Below are 23,864 nucleotides of genomic sequence, written 5' to 3'. Positions count from 1 at the left end.
ACTGTTCTGGGGCTTGGACACCTGGCTTGGGGTGGTAGGGTGCATATTCAGAAGTAGAAATATCGGTACTTATGGAACTTTTACCACAAAAACTTAGACACTGAGCAAGTTTAGACACTGCATGGTTCAGGGACAGCTTAGTGGGGATTTTGCGAATCCCATTTGGACCGGCTTCTGGGATTTAGGTGCCTAAACGGGCAGTTAGGCATTTAAGTCCTTTTGTGAACCTAATGCTCTGTCTCTCAAGTCTTCATCTGTAAAACAGGGACTATTCTACCTCATGGACGTGTTACGAGGATAAACCCATTAAAGACTGAGTGGTGCTCAGATGCTAGTGATGGGGGGGATAGACGTATGATAAAAAGTTTGTTTTTCTAAAATTAAGAAACATATTCCACATGGCAGCCATGGCTTAGCAGGATTAAACTGATGGTACAATAGAACCTACTTACACAACCTCTTTTATAGTTTAATGATACAAGAAAAGCAGAATCATTTAGGGTCAGGATTGGTGAATTACCTTTTGAGGATATCCGGGTTATCGTATGTGAGGTAACTACGGCCAATGAACTGTGGGATTTCAATGGCTTCTGTAACAGCTGGAAAAATGAAGGAAATATCAAAGACTTTCAGCTAGTTGGCAGGAAAATACAGTGAACTGACTGCTTCACTGCTTTAGCTTCTTTACTCCATTTACAGCCACGCTCACTGAGGCCTGGTCTACACTACGCATTTAAACCGATTTTAGCCCATTAAACCGATTTAACGCTGTACCCGTCCACACTACAACGCTCTTTATATCGATATAAAGGGCTCTTTAAATCGGTTTCTGTACTCTTCCCCAACGAGAGGAGTAGTGCTAAAATCGGTATTACCATATCGGATTAGGGTTAGTGTGGCCGCAAATCAACGAGGACTCCAGCTATCCCACAGTCCACAGCAGTCTCCGAAAAGTATTTGCATTCTTGGCTGAGCTCCCAATGCCTGTAGGTTCAAACACATTGTCCGGCGTGGTTCAGGGAATAGCTCCTCAATTTACTCCCCCCCCCCACGTGAAAGAAAAGGGAAAGAAATCGTTTCTTGACTTCTTTCAATGTCACCCTATGTCTACTGAATGCTGCTGGTAGACGCGATGCTGCAGCAGTGAAGAGCAGTATCCGCTCCTCTCCCCTCCCTGGTGGCAGTGGTGCAGACTGGTGCAGTCCTTATCAACTGCCGTCCTTGTCATCAGCCCTGTGAGTGCTCCTGGCTGCCTCAGGTGAGGCTGCCGGGGCCTGGGTAAAAATAGGAATGATTCCCTGGTCATTCCCAGTAGATGGTACAGAACGGCTGGTAACGTCCTCATCATAGCAACTGGGGGCTGAGCTCCATCAGCCCCCTCCCTTCATGTGTAAAGAAAAGATTCTGTACTGCCTGGACTATCATAGCAGTGGGATGCTGGGCTCCTCTCTCCCCCGCACCGCTTAATGTCCTGCCTGGACTGTCATAGCCCGGGAGGCTGCCTCCCCCTCATTTTATCTCACTAACAAGTCAGTGTTTCTTATTCCTGCATTCTTTATACTTCATGACACAAATGGGGGGACACTGCCACGGTAGCCCAGGAAGGTTGGGGGAGGAGGGAAGCAACGGGTGGGGTTGTTGCAGGGCACCCCCCCGTGAATGGCATGTAGCTCATCATTTCTGCGGGATCTGACACGGAGCAGCTGTGCTCTCTGATACACTGGTTCTCTAGTACACTTGCCCATATTCTAGGCAGGACTGACTCTATTTTTAGAACCATAAAGGAGGGATTGACTCGGGGAGTCATTCCCAGTTTTGCTTTGCGCCCCCGGCCGATCTCAGCCAGGGGCACCCATGATAGCAGCAGACAGTACAGAAGGGACAGATAACCGTCATCTCATTGCCAATTTACCCAGCAGCAGACGGTACAGAACGACTGATAACCGTCTCTGCTATCATGCAAAGGGAAAAAAAAAAAAAAAAGCTGAACGGGCTCCATGGTTGCCGTGCTATGGCGTCTGCCAGGGCAATCCAGGGAAAAAAGGGAGCGAAATGATTGTCTGCCGTTGCTTTCCCAGAGGAATGACTGACTGACAACATTTACCCAGAACCCCCCGTGACAATGATTTTTGCCCCATCAGCCACTGGGCTCTCAACCCAGAATTCTAAGGGGCAGGGGAGATTGCGGGAACTACAGGATAGCTATGGAATAGCTACCCACAGTGCAATGCTCTGGAAATCGATGCTAGCCTCGGACCATGGACGCACACCGCCGAATTAATGTGTTTAGTGTGGCCGCGTGCACTCGACTTTATACAATCTGTTTTATAAAACCGGTTTATGTAAAATCGGAATAATCCCGTAGTGTAGACGTACCCTGACACTAAGCCAAACTGGCAGCCCAGATACACCACTGAGCAAAATAGCAGAGCTGTTCTGCACCCAATGGTGTGGAAAGAGTCAATCCAGGCCTCTAAATCTTGTCCACACCCTCATTCCTGCCACCTCCAGCCCCATTCTCTCTGCCTCTGGCTTTCTTTTCATATTCAGTTTATCCTCCCACTGTGGAAAGTCATTCCTAGCTGAAAAATGGGCACACTAAGAAAGAGGTAAAACGGTGCTAACATCTATTTTTTTGTTTCTTTTACCAAGTGTTAACAGACTCCTCCTCTACCGTCCTCTGAGCCCAGATACCCAGTCAGCAGAAATTCGTGGCTCAACCACCCCTCCTTTTCAATTCTTGCCTTTTATTGAAGAAACGAAATTGGGTTCCTGATTTAGTGTTCTCAACAGAGCGTGTGCTGTAAGTGGTCTCTGGCCCATCACTGTTCCTGAGTGGGCTTCAGTCTCCTGGGGGGGGGAGGGGCAGCAGCAGGAGGTGTAGGTTTAGAGCTCCCCCTTTTCCCCTTCCAACCTTTCCCCTTCCAGTTGCTCCTGAGCAGTGTCCTTCCTTGCATAGGCCCAACTTCCTCAGTTCCCGCGGGGTGCTTGACTCTGCTCTGCCCCAGGCCCTGCCCCCCACGCCACCCCTTCACCAAGGCACTGAACAGCTGATCATGATCGGTGGGAAGTGCTGGGAGGGTGGTGGATAAACTGATTGGCAGGGCTGCCGGTGGGCAGGGGGAGTCGCTGATCCACAGGGTGCTGAGCACCCACTATTTTTTTCCATGGGTGCTCCGGGGCTGGAGCACCCATGGAGTCAGCACCTATGCTTCCTTGGCCACTCCCAGTACAGATAACTGCAGGGGAAGAGCAGGAGGCTGCTGTTGCAATTGGGGTTCCAAATGCTCTCGGAGGCACTACAGGCAGCAGCCTTTGCTCAGGGGCAGTGGGCCAGAAACTCAGCTGGTGTAAATTAGCCTGTCTCATTGAAGGCAACAGAGAAGGTGGTTCATGGTTTCAGTGGTCCCAAGACTAGCTCTCACACCTTCTAGCCTTTCAAGAGGCTTTAGGGGCCTCTCCGGAAGTTTCATTGTAGGCTTGCAAGACAGATCAAATCTGCCCGCACCTGCCTAAGAACAAAAATGGCCAGTGACTGATATTGTTTGCTAATTCACATCTGCTTCCATAAGAGCAAGCCATGCTTTTCTGCTCAGTTTTCATTAGCTAGATTTCTATCCTGAGATTTACGTAACATCTCACTTCTTTCTAGGCTGTGATTATTGCAATATCTAGTGGTCCATAAATAAGAGAAGGTAAACAATATACATAGCTGTTGGTTTGGACTAGTCATTTTCCCTTGTTTGGGGAAAAGAGCTTCTTTTGCAATATTCTGGACAATATACTCAGACTGAAGCCAGAAGAAGAGTGACCGAGCTTGAGCATTGAGCATGCAGAGCATTTGTGGGGAAGAACAGTAGAGCAAGTCTCCACTTAGGCCGCAATTTTTGTGTGAATGTCTTGCACTTTGCTGCAGTGCTCTCACAATTGATCATTTCCTTAATAATACAGTTAATGGATTCATAAAATAGCTAATTTCATTTCATCCATCTGCTAGCAGTTAGTATTAATTCCTCCTTCTCTAGATGGTTTTAATGAACTTTTCAAATGCTTTGCTATAAGTGTATGTTCCATTCAGAGAACAAGTGTGGAAAGGGTATGGCAGAATGAGCAGTAAAAACCTCAATTCTTTTATTTCACTGATGGAAACAATTACAATATTTTTAAAATTTAAAATGTTATTAATTGAAATAACTTTTAGATGGCTGAAAAAGCTACTCTATGATAACAACCCTCCCCCATTTCTATAGCACAGCAACATGAAAATGTGCACTAGTCAGGTAGAGGTTTGTGGTTAAGTCACTAGAATGGGAGACAGGAAACCTGGATTAAATTCCCAACTCTGCCATAGACTTCCTATGTGATCTTGATCAAGTCCCTTAGGTTCTAATCCATTTAAAATTAAGCAGGAGCATAAATCTTTGCCTTAATCCCATAGGGCCTTAATCTCTCCATGCCCTAGATTTCAATCTTCTGTTTGAATGCTGTAGCCTCTTCTGCCACAGCTTGTCAGGGAAGCCCATCAGTACAGGGATTGTCTCTCACTTGTGTTTGTACAGTGCCTAGCACAATGGGGTCGCACTGTTGCTTTGGGCTTCTAGTCACTACTGTTAATACAAAGTTGTCATAATTTGTGCACGCTGAAAGCCACCAGCAGCAATAAGGCATTTAGGATCAATGCAGACTGGGAATTTCAGAAGGTAACAAATGGCTTTTGCATCGGTAATGAAATTAGGAAAACTGTCCAATGTGTCTGAAGAGGAAACCATGTGTTGAGAAATGCTACTGAAAGACTGAAATCTTTCTCAGGTTTCAAAAGAAACTGTATTATAATTGGGCCTGGCATTCACTGCATGAATGGAAAAGCTGTAGGCCAGATGGTCTCTGACCCTAGTGTGGGTGAGCAAGATAGTGCAAGGATTCAAGGATCCTCCTCCTGCTGCACACAGACTGGCAATGGCAGAGTCCTTGCTACCTAGAGGCTCATGGGAGTAGCTCCATCTGTGCACCATGTATTGCCCTTGCTGGAACACACCTGAGCAGTTTCACTTCCCTATTCAGAGGAAGCCTACGGGATGGCTACGCTGCAATTGAAAACCCACGGCTGGCCTGTGCCATCTGACTTGGGCTCAGGGGCTGTTTAATTGCGAGGTAGATATTTGGGCTCAGGCTGGAGCTGGAAGAGTCCCAGAGCTTGGCTGTAGCCCAAGACCAAATGTCTACATCGCAATTAAACAGTCCCATAGTCTGAGCCCCTCAAGCCTGAGTCAGCTGGCATGGGTCAGCAGTGGATGTCTAACTGCAGCATAGACATACCCAAAGACCTTTGTCTATCTTAGTGCTGAGTCTTTGGTATGCTCTTCCTTTGCTATTGAATCTGACTGAGCTGGATTGTCAGTCTGAACCCTATCTAGGTTAACAGTAACCAAAATTTGTCACTATCTAAATGGTTTCCCAGCAGGCAGGTGCCCAAACCATTCCTCTCACTGAAATCCTTGATAACAGTCACAGCAGTGAGGCCCCAGCCTGAATGGGCATGGTGAGAACTGAGCTACAAGAAGGACTAAGGCAACTAAAGTGGGAGTTAAGACACCTAAGTCCAAAATTTAGGCATCACAAAGATCCCCAAACCCCCTGTTAAACTGCTACATAACCCTGGAAGTGCATAAATCCCCTTGGTCCCCTAACTGCTGGACTCTGGGATACTCCAATGTGGGTCTCTCTCCATCTCTCTTGTTGAAGCTGTCCCACTATGGATAAATAATAAAATGGGCCTGAGAGAGAGACTGACTCTCTAGCCCAGTGGTTATACTGACTGAGGTTGAGAAACCCACATCCAAATCCCTTCTCCTCATCAGGGAGAATTGAACTGGAGTCTTCCCCCTCCCAGGGGAGTTCTTTAACCACTGGGCTAAAGGCTGTGCAGGGGTATGTCTTGCCCTTGGCTGTCATGCATGGAGTTAGGTGTGCTCTGCCACCATACTGGCTAGAAACAACTTAGGTGCCTGACTTCAGGAGAGGGGCTCCTGGCTTTGGATCCCCAGCAGAGATAAGTACTTCCCTTCAGCCTGGATTTAGGTGCCTAACTCCTTGAGAGGGGTGGGGCTTAGGATACAATCACTCGCCTCAGTATCTCCCACTGGCTAGTTTATGCATCTCTCTGCCTAGCATGCTAGCTTTTTTGGATTTCATCCTCAGGTGCCTATTTTTCCCCATTCACTGAACAGAGTCTATGAGTTTAACTCAGAGTTTGTGGATTCCACCTCATAGGTAGGCACCTAAAAGTTAGGCACTGTAATATGAGGCATTGCAACAATTAAGTGTCTGTTGATTCGGGCTTTCCCTCTGACTCCTAAGTAATCCTCCAGAGTCAGGTCAGCTCAGGATTCCACAAAGCGCTCGGTCAACTGGTGCTGAGCCTTTTTTTCTGGAATACAGGACTTCGCCTCTGTCTCTACCACGGTCAGTGTGGCACTCTCCAGGAGTTCTGAAGTCACATTTAAAAACACTAACAGGACAAGGTGCTGGAGAATTACTGTATAATCTTGGAGGGTATTTTTGGCTTACATGCAGACTGCAGTGTAAATCCAGCTACTACCTTGACTGAGTAGGCACAGACACACAGAGACAGAGCAGTTTTCATGCCATTTGCAGTACTTACTGTTAAAGCAGTAATTCCCACACTCTGCAGCGAATCAGCGTAAAACAAAACAAGAACATGCAGATTTTATTTTTCAGTGGTTTTAAAATCTTGATTTCAATAGTCTGTCCTGTTTTAAGCAGGTCTTCCCCTCACTGAGCTTTCCCTGCTTCATTTTTGCAGCGTATCTCTAGATAAAGTGGTGATATGATGAGAGCAACAAGCTTAGAAGGTAGAGTATCCTGTTTCTATTGTCTTTAGGAAATAATTTAGTTTTATGTACTTAAAATGTGAAAAGGGTGAAATTCATCCCTCTACAGAGGGATGCATCAAATATTATTTTAAGGTCTTAAGTGATGTATCAGACATGCACAGACTTCAGCACAAGGTTGAATTTCACACAAAGGGAAAAAGAATGGCTAGCTTTTTTGGTACTTCTTACTATTAAATATTAATTACCATTACCACTCATCACAGCTTAGACAGAAAACATACAACAATGATTTCAGCAGAAAACAACTGACTCCTCATCCAGTTAAGACATCAAAGTATGTGTCTTATATACTCGCACTTATATGACCTTGGTTAAAAACAGACGAGCCTAAGTCTCATTGAAAAAGGTGCTTTTTAAACATAATCACCTCTTGATCTGAGAGGTGCTCTTAAAATGTCACTACAGAAATTTGGTTAAAACAAATTTGCACGTTAATCCAGTAGGTTTGTGAAACAATGTTCAGGGCATTGGAAGGAAATTGACAAGACTATCTCTAATTCATTAACTGGCCCTTAACTCATGCTGTAGATTTTGGTACAGCAGTACACATAGCTGTGCATGTAAGGCTTCTCTACTAGCACCCTGTAAATACCTAGACAATAAAATGACAAACCAAAGATTCTGGAATTAATGATGCTCCATCTTTAGTTAAATCACAATATTATCAATGTAGGGCAGTTTGCATTTTTTAATTTTTAATAAAATGTATTTGTTGTGCTAAATTTCTTTTTTTGAGAAGAAAAGCTTATTGTTTCATCATGACTTAACTGAAACACATACTTTTCATCTGAAAAACTGTTTGTGATAAACTAAAGAGTGGATTTTAACCTCCTTCTAAGTTACCATGCTGGTGTAGCACAATCATTCCCCTAGTGAGTCTCCCAAGATAATACTTGACAGAAGGGAAACAACCCCATCTAGTGGATTAATAGAATGTGCATGTTTTCCATGTTTATGCAATTTTCACTCTCTTTCATAAACCTGCTGGTTTGAAATACAGTATTTGAGTAGAGGACAACAAAACTCTTTGTTTTGGAAAGAAATCCTTGGTGGTCTCCAATGTTTTGCTGAGGTAGAAATTGTGCCTACCGTGAAATTACAGGGTAGTCAGAGGCTAAAAAAGGGATTAGACCTTGATGTGAACAAGAACAGCATTTGTTGTTAACGTAGTGAGGATAAAATTACAAAAGCTATCAATCCTCATGATTCAGGGTGTAAGATAATCACCAGCTGGAGGAGAGAGGCTGGAATTCCCCCTTCATATAGTGCTGCATAATTAGGGAGTTTTATGGCATTCTATGAAGCATTCAGCACTGACTACTGTGGAGGACCAGAGGCCATGGCACCATCTCTGGATCATTGCTCTGTTCTGAGATAGCCATTATAATGTTCCTAAATGACAGAATGGATGCTGCTATGGGTAGGTGGAATGTGCAGTAAGACAGAAGAAGTGCAAGCCCTTACGGTTTCTATTCAGAGAGATGTACTAAATCTTTCCATTATTTTTGGAAGAATTCTATATTTAAAGCTTGGGAAAAAAACCTCATTGTTACCTTTTTGGCAGTGCTGCCCATCAAAGCCCAAAGGGCAATCACATTCATAACTGTCCTTTTTGGGCATGCAGCTTCCCCCGTTAGCACATGGCGAATTCACACAGGGATGGATAGCATTCTCCACGTTGACTCCAGAAGCAAAATCCTGCTTCACATCAATTGTCCGGTCATTCAATATAATCTTGGTTTAAAAGAGAAGAGAAAATGATGCAGAAATCTCCAAATTCAGATGCTGCCCCTTCAGAAACACATTTTTTGCTTTATTACTCAATACTTAGCATCAGAACTTCCCTGAATGGCTCCAGAGAAAAACATTGTTTTGAAAACTTCATCTAACATCTGTTTATTGTTATCAATGAATTTTCAGAGCTTAGCCTTTCAAAACAATTACTTGTTTATCCTGAGGTGGGGGAATAAAAGATTATTTTTGTTTTTCTTGAAACACAAAGCAATTTAATGACCCAGTCAGATAAAAGCTGCCTGACATTTACCAGCCTTTTGTTTGAACTTTGGTGCATTGTTTTGTAGCTCAGCTGTGAGCCACAGGGGCGGCTCTATGTTTTTTGCAGCCCCAAGCACGGCAGTCAGGCGGCTTTTGGCGGCGTTTCTGCGGGAGGGCCACTGGTCCCACGGATTCAGTGGCATTTCTGCAGGTGATCTACTGGTCCCTCGCCTTTGGCGTACCCACTGTCGAATTGCTGCTGAAGCCGTGGGACCGGCAGACCTCCGGCACAAACGCCGCCGAAGGCCACCTGCCTGCCACCCTCACGACGACCGGCACGCCCTCCCCCCCTCCCCCAGCTTGCCGCCCCAGGCACACACTTGCTGCACAGGTGTCTGGATCTGCCCTGGTGAGCCAGAACTAAAATATAATATGAGCTTTGCTGAAGAAGTCAATTTCATCCTATGATAGGAGGACATTGTGACATGTCATTCCATTTTCTTTATGAAAATATGCTTACAATATGAATATAACATAACATATACTTTATGCAAGATGGCTCATGTGAGATCTCATTGGGAAGGTCATGATTTACTGAATGTGATTATCCTATTTGTATGCACGTATCATTTCTGTATCTGAAATTAGGAACATTGACTATGTATCTATATTTCAACTATGTTACTTTGGGAGACACCCCCTGCTAACATTTCAGTTACAACAATGAAAAAGCCCGACAGTGCTGATAGCTCATCAGCGAGAGACAATGGACTGTAAAAGAGCTTAGTCTTCCTGTGAACGTGTGGGTCAGCCTGTGAAGAATGGCTACAGACACCCTACAGCGGCAGGTGATCATGTCACCTGATACTGGAACCCATCTTAAATTTTGTACTTTTCCATGACACTCTAGGAGGGGTGTCAAACTAGGAAACAAAGGACTCCCACCTTATGCAAATCCTATTTAAGGGTGGGGAGTGAGGTAATCCAGGTTGTGAGTTCTCCCCTGCTACCCCACCAAAGATGACTGCTGGAAACAACTAAGACTGAACTGGGAGAAAGAACTGGACCCGGGCTGGAAGGGCATCTGGCCTGTGAAGAAGATTATTAGAACCGCATTTAGGGTGAGAACTTACATGTAACTACTTTCTTTAGTGTATTAAGCTTAATTTGCATGCTCTGTTTTATTTTCTTAGTAATCTGCCTTGTTCTGTCTGCTACCTCCTTAACTACTTAAAATACACCTGTTATAGTTTAAAAAAAATATTTCTGGTTTACAATATAACTCAGTTTATGTGATTTCTAACTGGGGGCAGGGGAAGAAGTGTGCACACGTCTCTCCACATTGAGGGAGGGGGCAAATTCCATAGTATATCTTTGGGTCTGTACCCCAAGGGAGGTGGACACTGGAGTACTGAAGCAAGTCCCTTAAGCTGAGTCTTCCCAGAGCTGATCTGCAGCTGGGTGTGGCCCTGCTTGCGTTTTAGTTACAGGAGGCTCAGCAAGACAGCTTAAAGGAGGCCCATGCTGGCAGAACAGGTAGACTCAGTGGTATCTCAGCACATCAGGTGTCTTCCCAAGGGGTCCTACCTGTCACAGACATATCTTGGAGAACATAACAGGAAAGTTATGCAGAGCAGTGTATCTAGCACTGCCTACTGCTAGTATGTTTGCCTGGAGAACTCACAACTAGGAATGGGTGAAAGGTCCAATTTGTTATTTCTTAAAATGTTGGGAGCAGTTCAATTGAAGATATCTGTAAAACTATAGGATTCTTCAAAAACGTGTCCGCATTTTGAGCTCTCTAAGAAAAAATATTGCAGTTTATACAACCTCATTTAATATATAATGAATTATATATTCTGATCTTGGTTACATCAGTGTAAATATGGCAAAAGTCCATTTACATTAATAGTTTCACAGATTTTAACCCCAAAAGGGACCAGTATTATCATCTGATCTGATCCCCTCCATAACACAGGCTGTAGAATGTCACCAATAATTTCTGCATCAAGCCCATAATTTCTGTTTGAATTATAGCATACCTTCTAGAAAGATATCCAGCCTTGACTGCAAGTGGTGGAGAATCCACCATCCCTAAGTAAGTTTTTCCAGGTAGGAACTGCAAGAAGAGGCCTAGGGGTGGAGCGTGGGTGGAGCCACATCAGGCTGTTTGGGGAGGCTGTGCCTATATTCCCAGCCTATGATACCCACCACCCATGTGCTCAGTCAATTATTTCCCTTTACCTTTAAGTCCTTTTCAGTGTCACTGCATTCCAAGTCCCCCAGCTTGGAAGAGTGACCCACATTCTTTGCCCCTAGATGTATGGCCTTACGTGTGGCTGAATGAAAATGCACCTTATTCTAACAAGCTCATCTTACCAAGTAATCAAAATAGGACTCTCTAACGATGTCCTCATCATTATTTACCTCTCCATCAATTTTTGTGTCAACTGCAAATTTTGCCAGCAATAATTTTGTATCCTTTTCCATATCAATAAAGATATTGAAAAGTAATGACACTAAAAACACTCCCACTGTATGCCAAATCCCCATTTACAATCACTTTTTCAGGATCTATCAACTAACCAGTTTTTAATCCATTTACTATGGGCTACGTTGATTTGTTAGTTAATTCTATGGAATTACTCAGATTTAACTCTCAGGATTCTAGGCTAAATTCAGAGGTGTGACTAAATTATTTTAAAAAACTCTAGAGGAAGCCAGTGCTAGAGTAACCTATTCTGGCCCCTCATTTTGTATATTATACCAATTTAGTCTGCTTACACCTGACTCCATTAAACATCACTCCTGAATTTTGACCACTAACCGAGGAAAGGGTGAGTAGGTTGGTGTAGCTCACGCACTAAGAGGCCACAAGCAAGGAAGGTAGTAAGAAAAGCAACTAATGGAAGGCTGTAAGTGTGTGTAAATTACATTACATTAAGTTATGTTAGTCTTCACCATACTTTGACTTGAGCCTTCTTCTGGCTCACTAGCATATAAGTTACACAAACCATTTATATGTCTATACCTTGTCCATCACTGAGCATTCTTTAGATTCCCTTATGTTCACTTATTTACATACAGGTGTAAATGAGTCTAAAGGTTTCAGAGTACCAGCTGTGCTAGCAAAAAGAACAGGAGTACTTGTGGCACCTTAGAGACTAACAAATTTATTTGAGCATAAGCTTTCGTGGGCTACAGAATCCTAAGAAGCGGGCTGTAGCCCATGAAAGCTTATGCTCAAATTTGTTAGTCTCTAAGGTGCCACAAGTACTCCTGTTCTTTTTAATTAGTTTAAAGAGATCTAATTTGGACATCAACTTCACACATCACCTCTGAGTTTGGCCCAGCATGTCTGTGGTTTGCTGATCTGTACATCATGGAAGGTAAATAAAAAAACAGCAACAACGCTTACCAGTAATATGTCAATAGCATTAGGAAGAAAATGGTGTTCTTGATTATTAAATATATTTTTAAGCAAGCACCTTGTGAAGGGTTGCTAAGGTCTAGGGATGAAATCCTGGACTATCAGGAGTTTTGCCATTAACTTCAGTAAGGCAGGATTTCACCCTCGATGTCCAGGGCTGCCCAGAGGGAGGGGCAAGAGGGGCAATTTGCCCCAGGCCCCAGGCTCCGCCTGGGCCCCCATGAGAGTTTTTCGGGGCCCCTGGAGTGGGGTCCTTCACTCACTCCGGAGGGCCTGGAAAACTCTTGTGGGACCAGGCCCCGGAGCTTCTTCCACTCTCGGTCTTCCCCAGCGGGGGGGGTCCTTCCGCTACGGGGCAGAAGGACCCCCCCGCCAGCAAATTGCCGCCGAAGTGCAACCCAGTCTTCGGCAATAATTTGGCGGCTGGGGGCCCTTCCGTTCCAGGACCCGCTGCCGAAGTGCCCTGAAGACCCGCCGTGGGGGCCCCCCACCACCGAATTACCGCCGAAGAGCAGGCTGCACTTCGGCCCCCGGCCCCTGGAATCCTCTGGGCGGCCCTTTGATGTCCAAGTATCAGGGATATGGAAGATATGAAGTGAATGCACAGAGTTAGTTTATTTCAAAACATGTACCTTCTGAATACTTCCACTGAAGGGCTTCAGTATCCCAGAGTTCTTCTTCAAGGTATCGTAATTAGGGACTCCACCGATAAATATGTCAGTGTTGCACTTAATCTGTGTAAAAGCTCCCTGTCACAAAAGTCAGAATCCATTTTTGTTAGATCAGCTGCACTCACGCTGGCATCTTCAGGCTAGCTTGCTGTATATTTTTAGAAGAGTGAGAGCCCTGGGTGACACAGTATTTCTGTACGGTATGCAACATATCCTCACATCTTCATGCTAATGTGGAAGGAACAATGTGGACCCTGTACTAAGTGGTTGGGCCTGAGCTGTCTGGAAAATTTAAAATGTTTCAACATTTTGATAAAAACTGGGGGGAGCGGGGGGTGGGAAGGAAGAGCATTAAAATGATATTGAATTTCTTCTCTTTCCTTTTTTTAGCCAGTTCTAATTCTGATCTCTTGATCACATCTGTGTGAAGTGGGAATAACTCCACTGCAGTCACACTAGTGTGATACTGGTAGCAGTGAAATCAGAACCAGGCCCTCAGAGTTAAAATCAACACTAAACAGAGAAGAGTCAAACGCTTGCAGTATTTGAAAAAAGGAAAGCTGTAATAAAGGAAACAGGTAAAAGGAAGAAATATCGTATGTCTGAACTGGGTGCTGGAAGCTGAAGCAGTCACTCAGACTACACTGGAATTCTGATTAATCTTTTTGTATGAATTGGAAGGACTCTAAATTTAAGGACATGTTAACTGTGTAATTCCAGTTCTGCAGGAGCTCTTTGTTGGCAGCTTCAAAGCCAACCTCCCTCTACAGCTCAAGCACAATGCTCAGCTAGAGAGAAAAAACTAGAAACCACCTTCTTCTCCTTTGTTCTTTATTGTTGAAGGAATCTCATCTGGGGCTTGATAGCAGATGAACTAGATTACCCATAATTCTTTGTAGTCCCAGATTTATATTAGGGCTGTCAATTAACCAGAGTTAACTCAAAAAATTAATTGCTATAAAAAATTAATTGCTATTCATCGCAATTTTAATTGCACTGTTAAAAAACAGAATACCAATTGAAATGTATTAAATATTTTTGATGGTTTTCTACATTTTCATATATATTGTATTCTGTGTTGTAAGTGAAATCAAAGTGTATATTATTTTTTATGACAAATATTTGCACTGTAAAATGATACAAGAAATAGTGTTTTTCAATTCACCTCATACAAGTACTGGAGTGCAATCTCTTTTTCGTGAAAGTGCAATTTAAAAACGTAGATATTTTTTGTTACACAACTGCACTCAAAAACAAAACAATGTAAAACGTCAGAGCCTGCAAGTCCACTCAGCTCTACTTCTTGTTCAGCCAATCGCTAAGACAAACAAGTTTCTTTACATTTACAGCCATGTAAATATCTTGCAATGCCTGCTAGAACAGTGCTACATGAACGCTTATTCTCACATTCAGTGACATTGTAAACAAGAAGTGGGCAGCATTATCTCTTCCAAATGTAAACAAATTGTTTGAGTGATTGGCTGAACAAGAACTAGGACTGAGTGGACTTGCAGGCTCTAAAATTTTACATTGTTTTATTTTTGAATGCAGGTGTTTTTTACATAGTTCTACATTTGTAAGTTCAACTTTCATGATAAAGAGATTGCACTACAGTACTTGTATTAGGTGACTAGAAAAACACTATTTCTTTTATCATTTTACAGTGCAAATACTTGTAATCAAAAATAAATATAAAGTGAGGACTGTACACTTTGTATTCTGTATTGTGACTGAAATCAATATATTTGAAAATGTAGAAAACGTCCAAAAATATTTAAATGATATTTTAATTATTGTTTAAGAGTGTGAGTAATCGCACAATTAATTGTATTAATCACATGTTTAATTGTCAGTAATTGTTTTAATCGCTTGGCAGCCCTAATTTATATATAAAATGCTATGATCCTTTGTGCATGAATTGAAGTGCTTTGTATCTATAATTCTAGAGCTTTGTGTCTGTGATTCTAAGGACTTTGGATGTTTGGTTGAACTTTATAGTGTGACCAAATAAAGGGAAGTGTGTAATATTTTTACCCTGACCTGTTGAGAATGTGTCAAAATACCAAGGAAAAGACAACTTTTGATTGATTAATGAGGGATACTTGTTATTACAAAAGTCTTGTATATTCAATACAATAGTGACTCACGGAAAGATGTTTTTAGCTAATTAGGAATTACTTGTTGTCACAAGTGTTTCCTATAATAAGGATGTAGTTAGAAATATCTTTAGCTAATTGATTAAATAAGCTAAAATATCATAAAAGGACAAAAACTAAGCTATTGTTAGCTCATTAATTAGGTAAGCTGAAATACCATAAAAGGAACTCCTCAGATAAGTCAGTTATGGGAAAGGAATTATTTTCGGTCTTGAACAAGTATATAAGGATGACAGTTTTTGGAAATTAGTTAGGGATAAATCAAGCTGAAGTCACTTTTCCAGTCTCCAACTCAGTTTGGTAACCATAGCCTTTATTTCTCTATTGTGCTGTACCAATTTTTAACTAACAACTTTAATTAATAAACAATAATTAACCCTGATTATTTAACTAAAACCCAATAGACTGGTCAAAAAAATTTCCACTGAACCTATTTTTGAGGGAAAACTGGATTTCCAATTGAATGAAATTTTGCATGAAAAGTGTCCGCTTTCCATATAAAAATGCTAGTTTGCCTGAAAACCTGAAGACTTTTTTCTAGTGAACAGGCACTTTGGCGGTGGGTCCCGGAGCGGAAGGACCCCCCCACCGCCGAATCACTGCCAAAGACCCGGAGCGGAAGAAGCTCTGGGGGCCTGGGCCCCGTGAGAGTTTTCCGGGGCCCCTGGAGCGAGTGAAGGACCCCGCTCCGGGGGCCCCAAAAAACTCTCGTGGGGGCCCCTGCGGGGCCCAGAGTCTGGGGCAAATTGCCCCACTTGCCTCCCCTCTGGGCAGCCCTGCTCCTGAAAACTTTTGGATTTCAGATTTTTGGTGAAAATTCAAATATTTCTGCATGAAGAAAATAAGCAAGCCATTTTTCAACTCTCTTGAGTGTCAGCTTATTTGTAGAAAAAGCTTTTCAGAGTGTAAATTCTAACACTTGTGCTTATAGGTGCTAGTGGGTTGAAAAATGCACATGCTGGTGTTTTGTAATAGGTACAGCTATGACCAATAAATTGAAGAACAGGAAGAAATGAACCTCATGTATGAAACAAGAAATGTAGGTCGAAGCACACATACCTGGGTCAAGAGGACTAAGAGAGATGCTCCCAGTTATGTCCTGGGCTCCTCTCCTTCCCAACTCAAAGCTAAAGAAGAGGCTTCCCCATACATGTGCTTCAATAAACTCTTATAGGATTTGGAGAGCAGGGACTAGTTTATCTGAAGATCTCATTTTTGTTAATGTTTGGATGAGAAGTTAGGTCATTTTATGAACAAATTGCTTTATATGTGAGAATATACAATATATGAATCTTACCTCTGCCATTCCTTCTACTGGCTTTTGTTTATCAACCTGCAAAATAGCATTCTTTGCAGTGCGAGACACTCTGAGTTCATGCCACTGGCCCAGAATGACAGGTTCTTCACTCCTGTTTAAACCAAAATCCACAAACATAAAAACCTATAGGAAGTCTACACTTGCATATTTTTGATACTTTCAAACATTTGTCTTTACCAACTAGCCTTCTGAAGATAATGTCCATGATCCTTCCTTCAACAGAAACAAATTACTGAGTACCTTTACCTATTAACATTAAATAAAATAAAGGGGAAAAATATGACTGCACAAAAACTCAATGTATATGAGGCTTAACAGAAGGCACCATTTCTAAACACTGGCAGTGAAGGAATATGTGTCAGTGTTCCCATACTAAACTAAAAGCATTTTAGTTTTATTTGTAAAAACCACTTTAAGCAACCAGTGCACATTTAACTATCTGAGAGCTAAACTTTCTATTCAATTTCTGTAGTTACTTAGATTTAAATATATGAGGAAAAAGTCTCAGATATACATCGCCAACTCCCAATGACAGAAACTGGAGATACAGAAATGTACCTAAGGCAGAAGTTCCCCATAGCCTCTCTCTCCTTATGAAACAGAAACATTTTGTGTTTGTAAAAAGAACAGGAGTACTTGTGGCACCTTAGAGACTAACAAATTATTTGAGCATAAGCTTTCGTGGGCTACAGCCCACTTCATCAGATGCATAGAATGGAACATATCCGATGAAGTGAGCTGTAGCCCATGAAAGCTTATGCTCAAATAAATTTGTTCGTTTTAAGGTGCCACAAGTACTCTTGTTCTTTTTACGGATACAGACTAACACGGCTACTACTCTGAAACCTGTCATTTTGTGTTTGCTTATCCATTAAATTCGGATAAGCTCTTTTGATGCAGGCCATCACAGTGAAATCCTTTATTTTATTTTATTTTATTTATTTTTTCAACTGCATGTTGTACATTAGGGGCCGTAAACAAATTATGATCCTAATTATGTAATGAGATTCTGAATAAGAACCATAGTCTCCTCTTATTATGCCAAGTGACCACCAGTCTCTCAGGAAACATTTTAAAACCGTTCAGATAATCTTTATTAACCCGGCACTAATCTGGGACAGAAAAACAGTCTGCAGAGTGGATAGAAACCACATCCTCATAGCTGTTACAATTAATGAAGTCCTATAGACATTCCCTTTACTTTGAAATGTCATTTTTACTAGTTTAGGTTAAAGCAGTTCAAATCCAAATCATATCTCAAAGCCTTTGGACCTCATTTCTGCCAATGTTCTTCTGACACCAAACCCTCCAAAAAAGCATCACCAAGAAATGGCATTCATCATTTGTTCTTTTCTTGTGTAGTGACCATTAGGGTTTAATCACCTTGGATAAATCAGTGGATAATAGGGTTTAATGCCTTGGATAAATCAATATGTAATAAAGAAACCAGATGAGTCTGACTACTTAGTAAGATGCAATATATGTATTCTCTGTCCTTTGCAGAAAAAGTCATCATCATGCCAACCCTCCTGCTTTTGAAAATGGTAATTTTAGCTAGGGATGAGTGAACCTTGTAGAGTTTGAGATTTTCAGAACTGCATGTTTATTTTTTGGATTCACAGGGTTTGCAAAACTAGTACAAGTTTGTGACCCCTTTTGGACATAATTTAAACTCTTTTTTCCTCAAGGATGAGTCATTTTTTTAAAATTGTTTTTCTAGTTATATTGAATCTTTGTCTATGTGTTAGGGATAGACTCACTTCCCCTCATTTCTAGGTTCCTGATCCTGCATTAAGATCCAGGAATGTGAATAACTGTGCCCATGTGAAGTCTCATGGGCACAGTGGATGCTGGTACAGGATAGGGTGACACAGTGGTAGCCTGCACCTAATCTTCTATTCAATTTTTTTCTCTCCTCCTTTTACACCCTCTGTTGCTATCTGCCTGCATTCTGCTTCTTTGCTCACCAAAGCAAAGCACAAAACTCAATCACCTTCAAGATGAACTTTTAAACTCTCATCATCCAAGTGACAACGAGCTCATCTATCCCTAATTATAATGATAACATTTACATGCAGCTCATTTCAGCATGGTGCAATGGCTAAGGTAGCCAGGAGACATGAGTCATATCCCCAGCTTTGGCACTGATTGCATGTGTGACTTTGGGCAAGTTACCTATGAACTCTCTGAGCCTATTTCACCATCAATAAAATAGGTATAATGCTGCTTACCTCATCTTTGAGATCTATGGAGGAACAGTGCTATCCGAGACTGAAGTATTACATGAGGAGCTGGTAGCAATCCCTACTTTTAGGTTGCCTAACACTTGCCATTATAAAAGATTCTTGAAACCATTTTTTTAGACGCTCTAACACTTGCACATGTGCATTTATGATACAGTCTTTACTTATATGCTCACATACTATATTTTTCACAGGACTTGATTCCTGATCCCCATCAGGGTTGTATAGCGAATCTGTATCATTGAGATACTAATGTTCTCCTACTTTATGCTGGAGAGAGAATCATTGTTTGTGTGGCAGTCAGATACTATAATGATGAGTGCCCAAGAAAGTACCATGATGAAATGAGTAATTCTATATTTGTTACAGGCTTTGGATGGTGTGTAATAAGGAAGGGACTGGTCACTGAATAAATCACATTTAAGTAATCATGATTATTGAACAGCTGCCTATTCCCTATGTCCTGTCCATTCTGTGTACTGAATGAGGGAGGAATCCCTTGGGAAAAAAATAATAGGTGATCATATAATCAAAGACTATCAAAACTGCATACCCACAAGGTGACAGAACTAAGGTAGCATGGACAACCTAAATTCCTACTTTGAGTGCTTCACTTTCTAACCTGCAAACCTTTTAACACAGTAAGTTGTATGTTATTACTCTTTGTTATTACTCTGTATTATATATCACATCACTCTTTGGAATAGCTTTGATTGTTTTCAAGTAAGCTTACCATCAGGTTGACCAATTTTCCTTTTTTCAGTAATCATAACAACTTGTATTTTTCCTCAATGTATTTGAAATTCAAATATTAATTTATTTCTCCCTCCCTCTCTTTTTTTAAATGTAAAAAACCAAATTCTACTCTCATATACACATGTACAACTTCTGATAGGAAGTGCATCCATCTATCTGAGTTAGAATTTGACCCAAAGTGTTTTTAAGCAGTAAAAATGCTATTTAGGGCAAAAAAAATCATAATTTCTTTCAATATGTATCTGTAGTATGGATTATATATAGAAGATAGAGACTGCAAGATGTTATCTGAATGTATGCACTCAGGCCCTCCCACAGTGAAAATCAGTATATTTCACAGCCTCCAGTATGACTAACATTTCCTATGAACACAGGAAACATACAATATATAATGGCTTCAGGCAATATACTCTATTACTCACATCTTTACATATATTATTGCTACATATTAGGCTATTGCTAAAGATTACTGTAAAATATCTACAGTTTCATTATATATTATTCTTTAATTTCTTGTGATAATATTATTGGGGCAAGGGGGTTAATATTTTTGAAGTATTTTCTCTATGTGGATAAGAATAACATCTGCAGTTGCAGGGTAGGATGAAATGATAAGTGCTATCAATGCTCATGCTAGCTTCAGACCACCGGATAAGGATAAAAGGAAAAATACTCCCGTGTTACAGTATTGCAATTAGATACATGGCTTCTATGCCTTCCCTAGAAGTACCCATCACTGGATTTTGTTGGAGGGTGAATACGTAACTGCACAACCCAGTAGCCTCTCCAACAGGGCTATTCCTTTCCTATATCTTCCTTGTGGCATTGTTTGAAAAACTATTACAAATAACATTTACCTGATAATGGCTGTTCCTGAACCACAGTCAAACCTGAACTCCACATAGCTGGCCACCATGTTAATAGACAGGAAGTCCTTGCTGTCTGTGTCATAGCTGTACAAGAGGACCCCATTCTCTGAATTTGGACGAAATGTCATCTCAAACTCCATAAAAGAAAGGTAGTTCTGTGGTTCCAATGGCCAGGGTGTTGTAGCAAATGACCTCAATGACTCATTGAACTGAGGTATGGCCAGGATAAATGCTGGAAGTCCAGAAAAAATAAGTAGGTCACCTTAGGCTCTAAGGTAAGAAACTGACTAACTCACTAACCAATTTCAGACCGCTTTCTTCATTATGGATTTAAATCTACTGTCACACTAGATGCCCTGCCATTCATTCTGCAACTCTCAGGCACACAGGATAAATATGCTGCTGAACTTCCTTTCTCAGACAGCCCAGCTCTATTGGTCAGGCATAGAGAAACATCAGAAACGTGGCCCTGTTTTCTCCCAAGCGCTTAGAATTGCTTGCCAGCAGGCAGTGTGAAGAAGGAGCAGTCCCTGTGCTCTGAAGTGCACAAGGACTACAACCATTCCCCTATCCACACGCAGCGGTCAAAGGGAACGTGGAGTCTCACCTGCTTATCCATGCAAGATGCACTCTAGCCCATAAAAATAAACAACATAACATGCGCACAAGGCATCTATCACCATCTTACCAGCATATGCATGTGCTCTGCAGGAGAAGGAAAAAATCGGGGCTGTTTTCTGATAGTTCAATGACATCCAAAGTGGTCTTATCCTACTGAGAAAATGTATTGAACAAGGGCTAACATGTAAGTCAGAAATAAAACACATCTGGTGTCTTCTCACCTTCTTCACAATGACGACCTTTAAATCCAAGAGGGCAAAGGCACACGTATGAATCAGCTTGGCTTGCAGTGCAGGTACCACTGTTAATACAGGAAGCCTCATCGCAGATTCCACTGCTGCATTCACCTAAACTCAGAGCCAGAATGTCATACCATACCAGTTAATCCAAGAGGATTTAGCGGGCTGCTTGCTTGTTGTTACAAACAAATACAATTTGCTTTCTCAAGTAAACAGAATTCTCTCAATCTGCAAAACTACAAAGCAGATTTTAGGCTAAGTGGTTGATTTTAGCATTGATTTTAACCTGTATCAGAAAGATGATTTTAAAATGGTAGAAATGAGAACTAACCAAATAACAACTCACAAGATATTTTTTTACAGTATAACCATTCATCAGATGACTGGGTTTTGCCTACCCTCAGTAGCATCTTTGTTGTTCTCACGAATGTGTATTTCAGAATCTCCATGTGTCACTTGATGTTTTACATTACAAACATGCTGATTTGTTTAACCTCAATTATCTTAAGTGCTGCTTTGTTCATTCAGAGTTTGGAGACAGTATGGTAAGCGCTGAATGTGTTAAGCAGGAGCATCTAAGCTTATTAACCAGCATGTAGCTGTTAACTGTTCTGTCTGCACAGCAGGGGATCCATATTACCAACATATGGGTTTTCTAATCACCATTTCCACCACACTGGCATATGATGTCTACAGTACAGAAAGATGCCCTGAGGTAACACTATCAAAACTGTCATAGAAGGAGGGATTTTTTTAATTTCCTTCTCAGTCAGTGTTTAATACTTAAAAGTGTATAAAGTACCAGTTAACTCAGATATTTTTCTTTATTTTAAATTGTATTATTGTTTCTTTAAATCATTTCCCCTCTAGTCTACAAGAATAAATTGTAAATATAAGTTAACAAGGCCCAGGTCAACACATGCACCGTGTGTGAGTGTTAGCACATTGCTTATGTTTCTGCAGTGTTTTAAAGGGGTAAAATGCTACAAAATGGTGAAGGAGAACAAATTTACACTTGAGTACCTTCAAACATACTCCTGGAGGTGGGGTATATATATATAGAGGGAGCTCCAAGTGAGTATTTTCAGAGTGATTTACCTCAGATTACAGATTGGATCACTTAGACAAGAAACATGCAGAAGGGTGAGTAGGAAACAGAGGCCGAACTGGCAAGCTGGGAGTGGTTGTATTATCTGGGGTGACTGAGCAAAGTTTGGCAAACCTGCTGTTGACAGGAGGAACCCTTTTTTTAAAAAGGTAGAGGAGCATCAGGCAGAAATATTTACTGCACAGGGCACTGCAAAACTTCAGTGGGGTCCTAGCATGAGTGCAGTTCAAACTCAGAGTTTGATTTCCTATCTTACATTCATTCAGTGTGTAAAGAACAGCAGGAAAAGAACTTCTGTAGAGATTTAACATATGATAAACTTCAATTCAGCCAGTCATTTCAACCAGAGTTGATTAATTGTTTTGTCCTGTTACACAAACAAGACCACTGTGCTATACAACCTGGAATATAATCTTTGGATCACAGAAGGAAAAAGGTCTATGAGGTCATTTTGTCCATCTCCCCGACAGTGCAGAATTGTTCCCTATTGTACATTTATAAGTGTTTCTTCAAGCCCAGTTTTTAATGTACCAAGTGTACATTAATAATGAATTACACTATTCATAGCACAAAGTATGACCCAACCAGAGGACAGGTTAAAGACAGAACCCGTGTGGATACATCTCCTCAGGGACAGGATGAGTTCCACTTCCAGGTGAAGAGAGGCACTTACCCTACAAAATGCCCCCCCCAGCCAGCCAGCTGTGTGAACAGCTGTTCTTGCAATGCTAGTTATTCCCCTTCATCGCTCACAAACAGCTGTCAACAATGGTAAAGGGGGGCTGGCTAAGAGTGGGAATCCTGCGGTACTGTCTGTCATCTGAATATAATCCACTGTTGTGGGTTTAAATAATACTTGCACACACAGAGCACCTATACTTTGAAAAAAGAATGAGCAGTACTTGTGGCACCTTAGCCCTGATCTACACTAGGAGGAGGCGGGGAGGTGTTGATCTAAGTTCTGCAACTTCAGCTACGTGAATAATGTACTTAGATCAACTTACTGTGGTGTCTTCACCACGGTAAGTCAACTGCTGCCGCTTCCCCTTTGACTTTGCTTGCACCTCTTGTGGCGCTGGAGTACAGGAGTCTACGAGAGAGGGATCAGGGGTCAATTTAGATGCAATAAATTGATCCCCACTGGATCGCTCGCTGCCTGCTGATCCAGCGGGTTGTGTAGATATACCCTTAAAGACCTGCAAATTTATTTGGGCATAAGCTTTCATGGGCTAAAACCCACTTCATCGGATGCATGCAGTGGAAAATACTGGAGGAAGCTATATATATCCACTGCATGCATCCAATGAAGTGGGTTTTAGCTTATGCCCAAATAAATTTGTCAATCTCTAAGGTGCCACAAGTACTCCTCATTCTTTTTGCTGATACAGACTAACACGGCTACCACTAGGAAACCTGTACTTTGAGGCTTTCTCCCCATTTATCACTAATAATCATAGCAGCACCATGATGGAGGTGAATAGTAAAAGGCCTATTTTATAGATGGGGAAACTGAGGCAACCAGTGAATGCCAAAGTCACAGATGG

General features: G+C 41.6%; 1 protein-coding gene across 1 annotated transcript in view; it reads right to left on the bottom strand.

Moving 5' to 3' along the window:
• The window catches only part of EGFLAM (EGF like, fibronectin type III and laminin G domains), a 136,058-nt gene that overhangs the window by 15,141 nt on the left and 97,053 nt on the right, over nucleotides 1-23,864 (bottom strand). Inside the window, exons 14-19 of the mRNA XM_032764287.1 lie at nucleotides 21,195-21,320; nucleotides 20,341-20,584; nucleotides 16,464-16,575; nucleotides 12,972-13,088; nucleotides 8,468-8,648; nucleotides 521-599 (exon numbers count right to left, since the gene is read on the bottom strand). Coding sequence (XP_032620178.1) covers nucleotides 521-599; nucleotides 8,468-8,648; nucleotides 12,972-13,088; nucleotides 16,464-16,575; nucleotides 20,341-20,584; nucleotides 21,195-21,320 — 859 coding nt within the window. The remainder of the gene's footprint in view (nucleotides 1-520; nucleotides 600-8,467; nucleotides 8,649-12,971; nucleotides 13,089-16,463; nucleotides 16,576-20,340; nucleotides 20,585-21,194; nucleotides 21,321-23,864) is intronic.

This window comes from Chelonoidis abingdonii, chromosome 6 (genome assembly GCF_003597395.2).
Source record: "Chelonoidis abingdonii isolate Lonesome George chromosome 6, CheloAbing_2.0, whole genome shotgun sequence".
Lineage (NCBI taxonomy): Eukaryota > Metazoa > Chordata > Testudines > Testudinidae > Chelonoidis > Chelonoidis abingdonii.
Note: the sequence above shows the minus strand (reverse complement) of the source record. Positions and strands in the feature narration are given on the sequence as shown.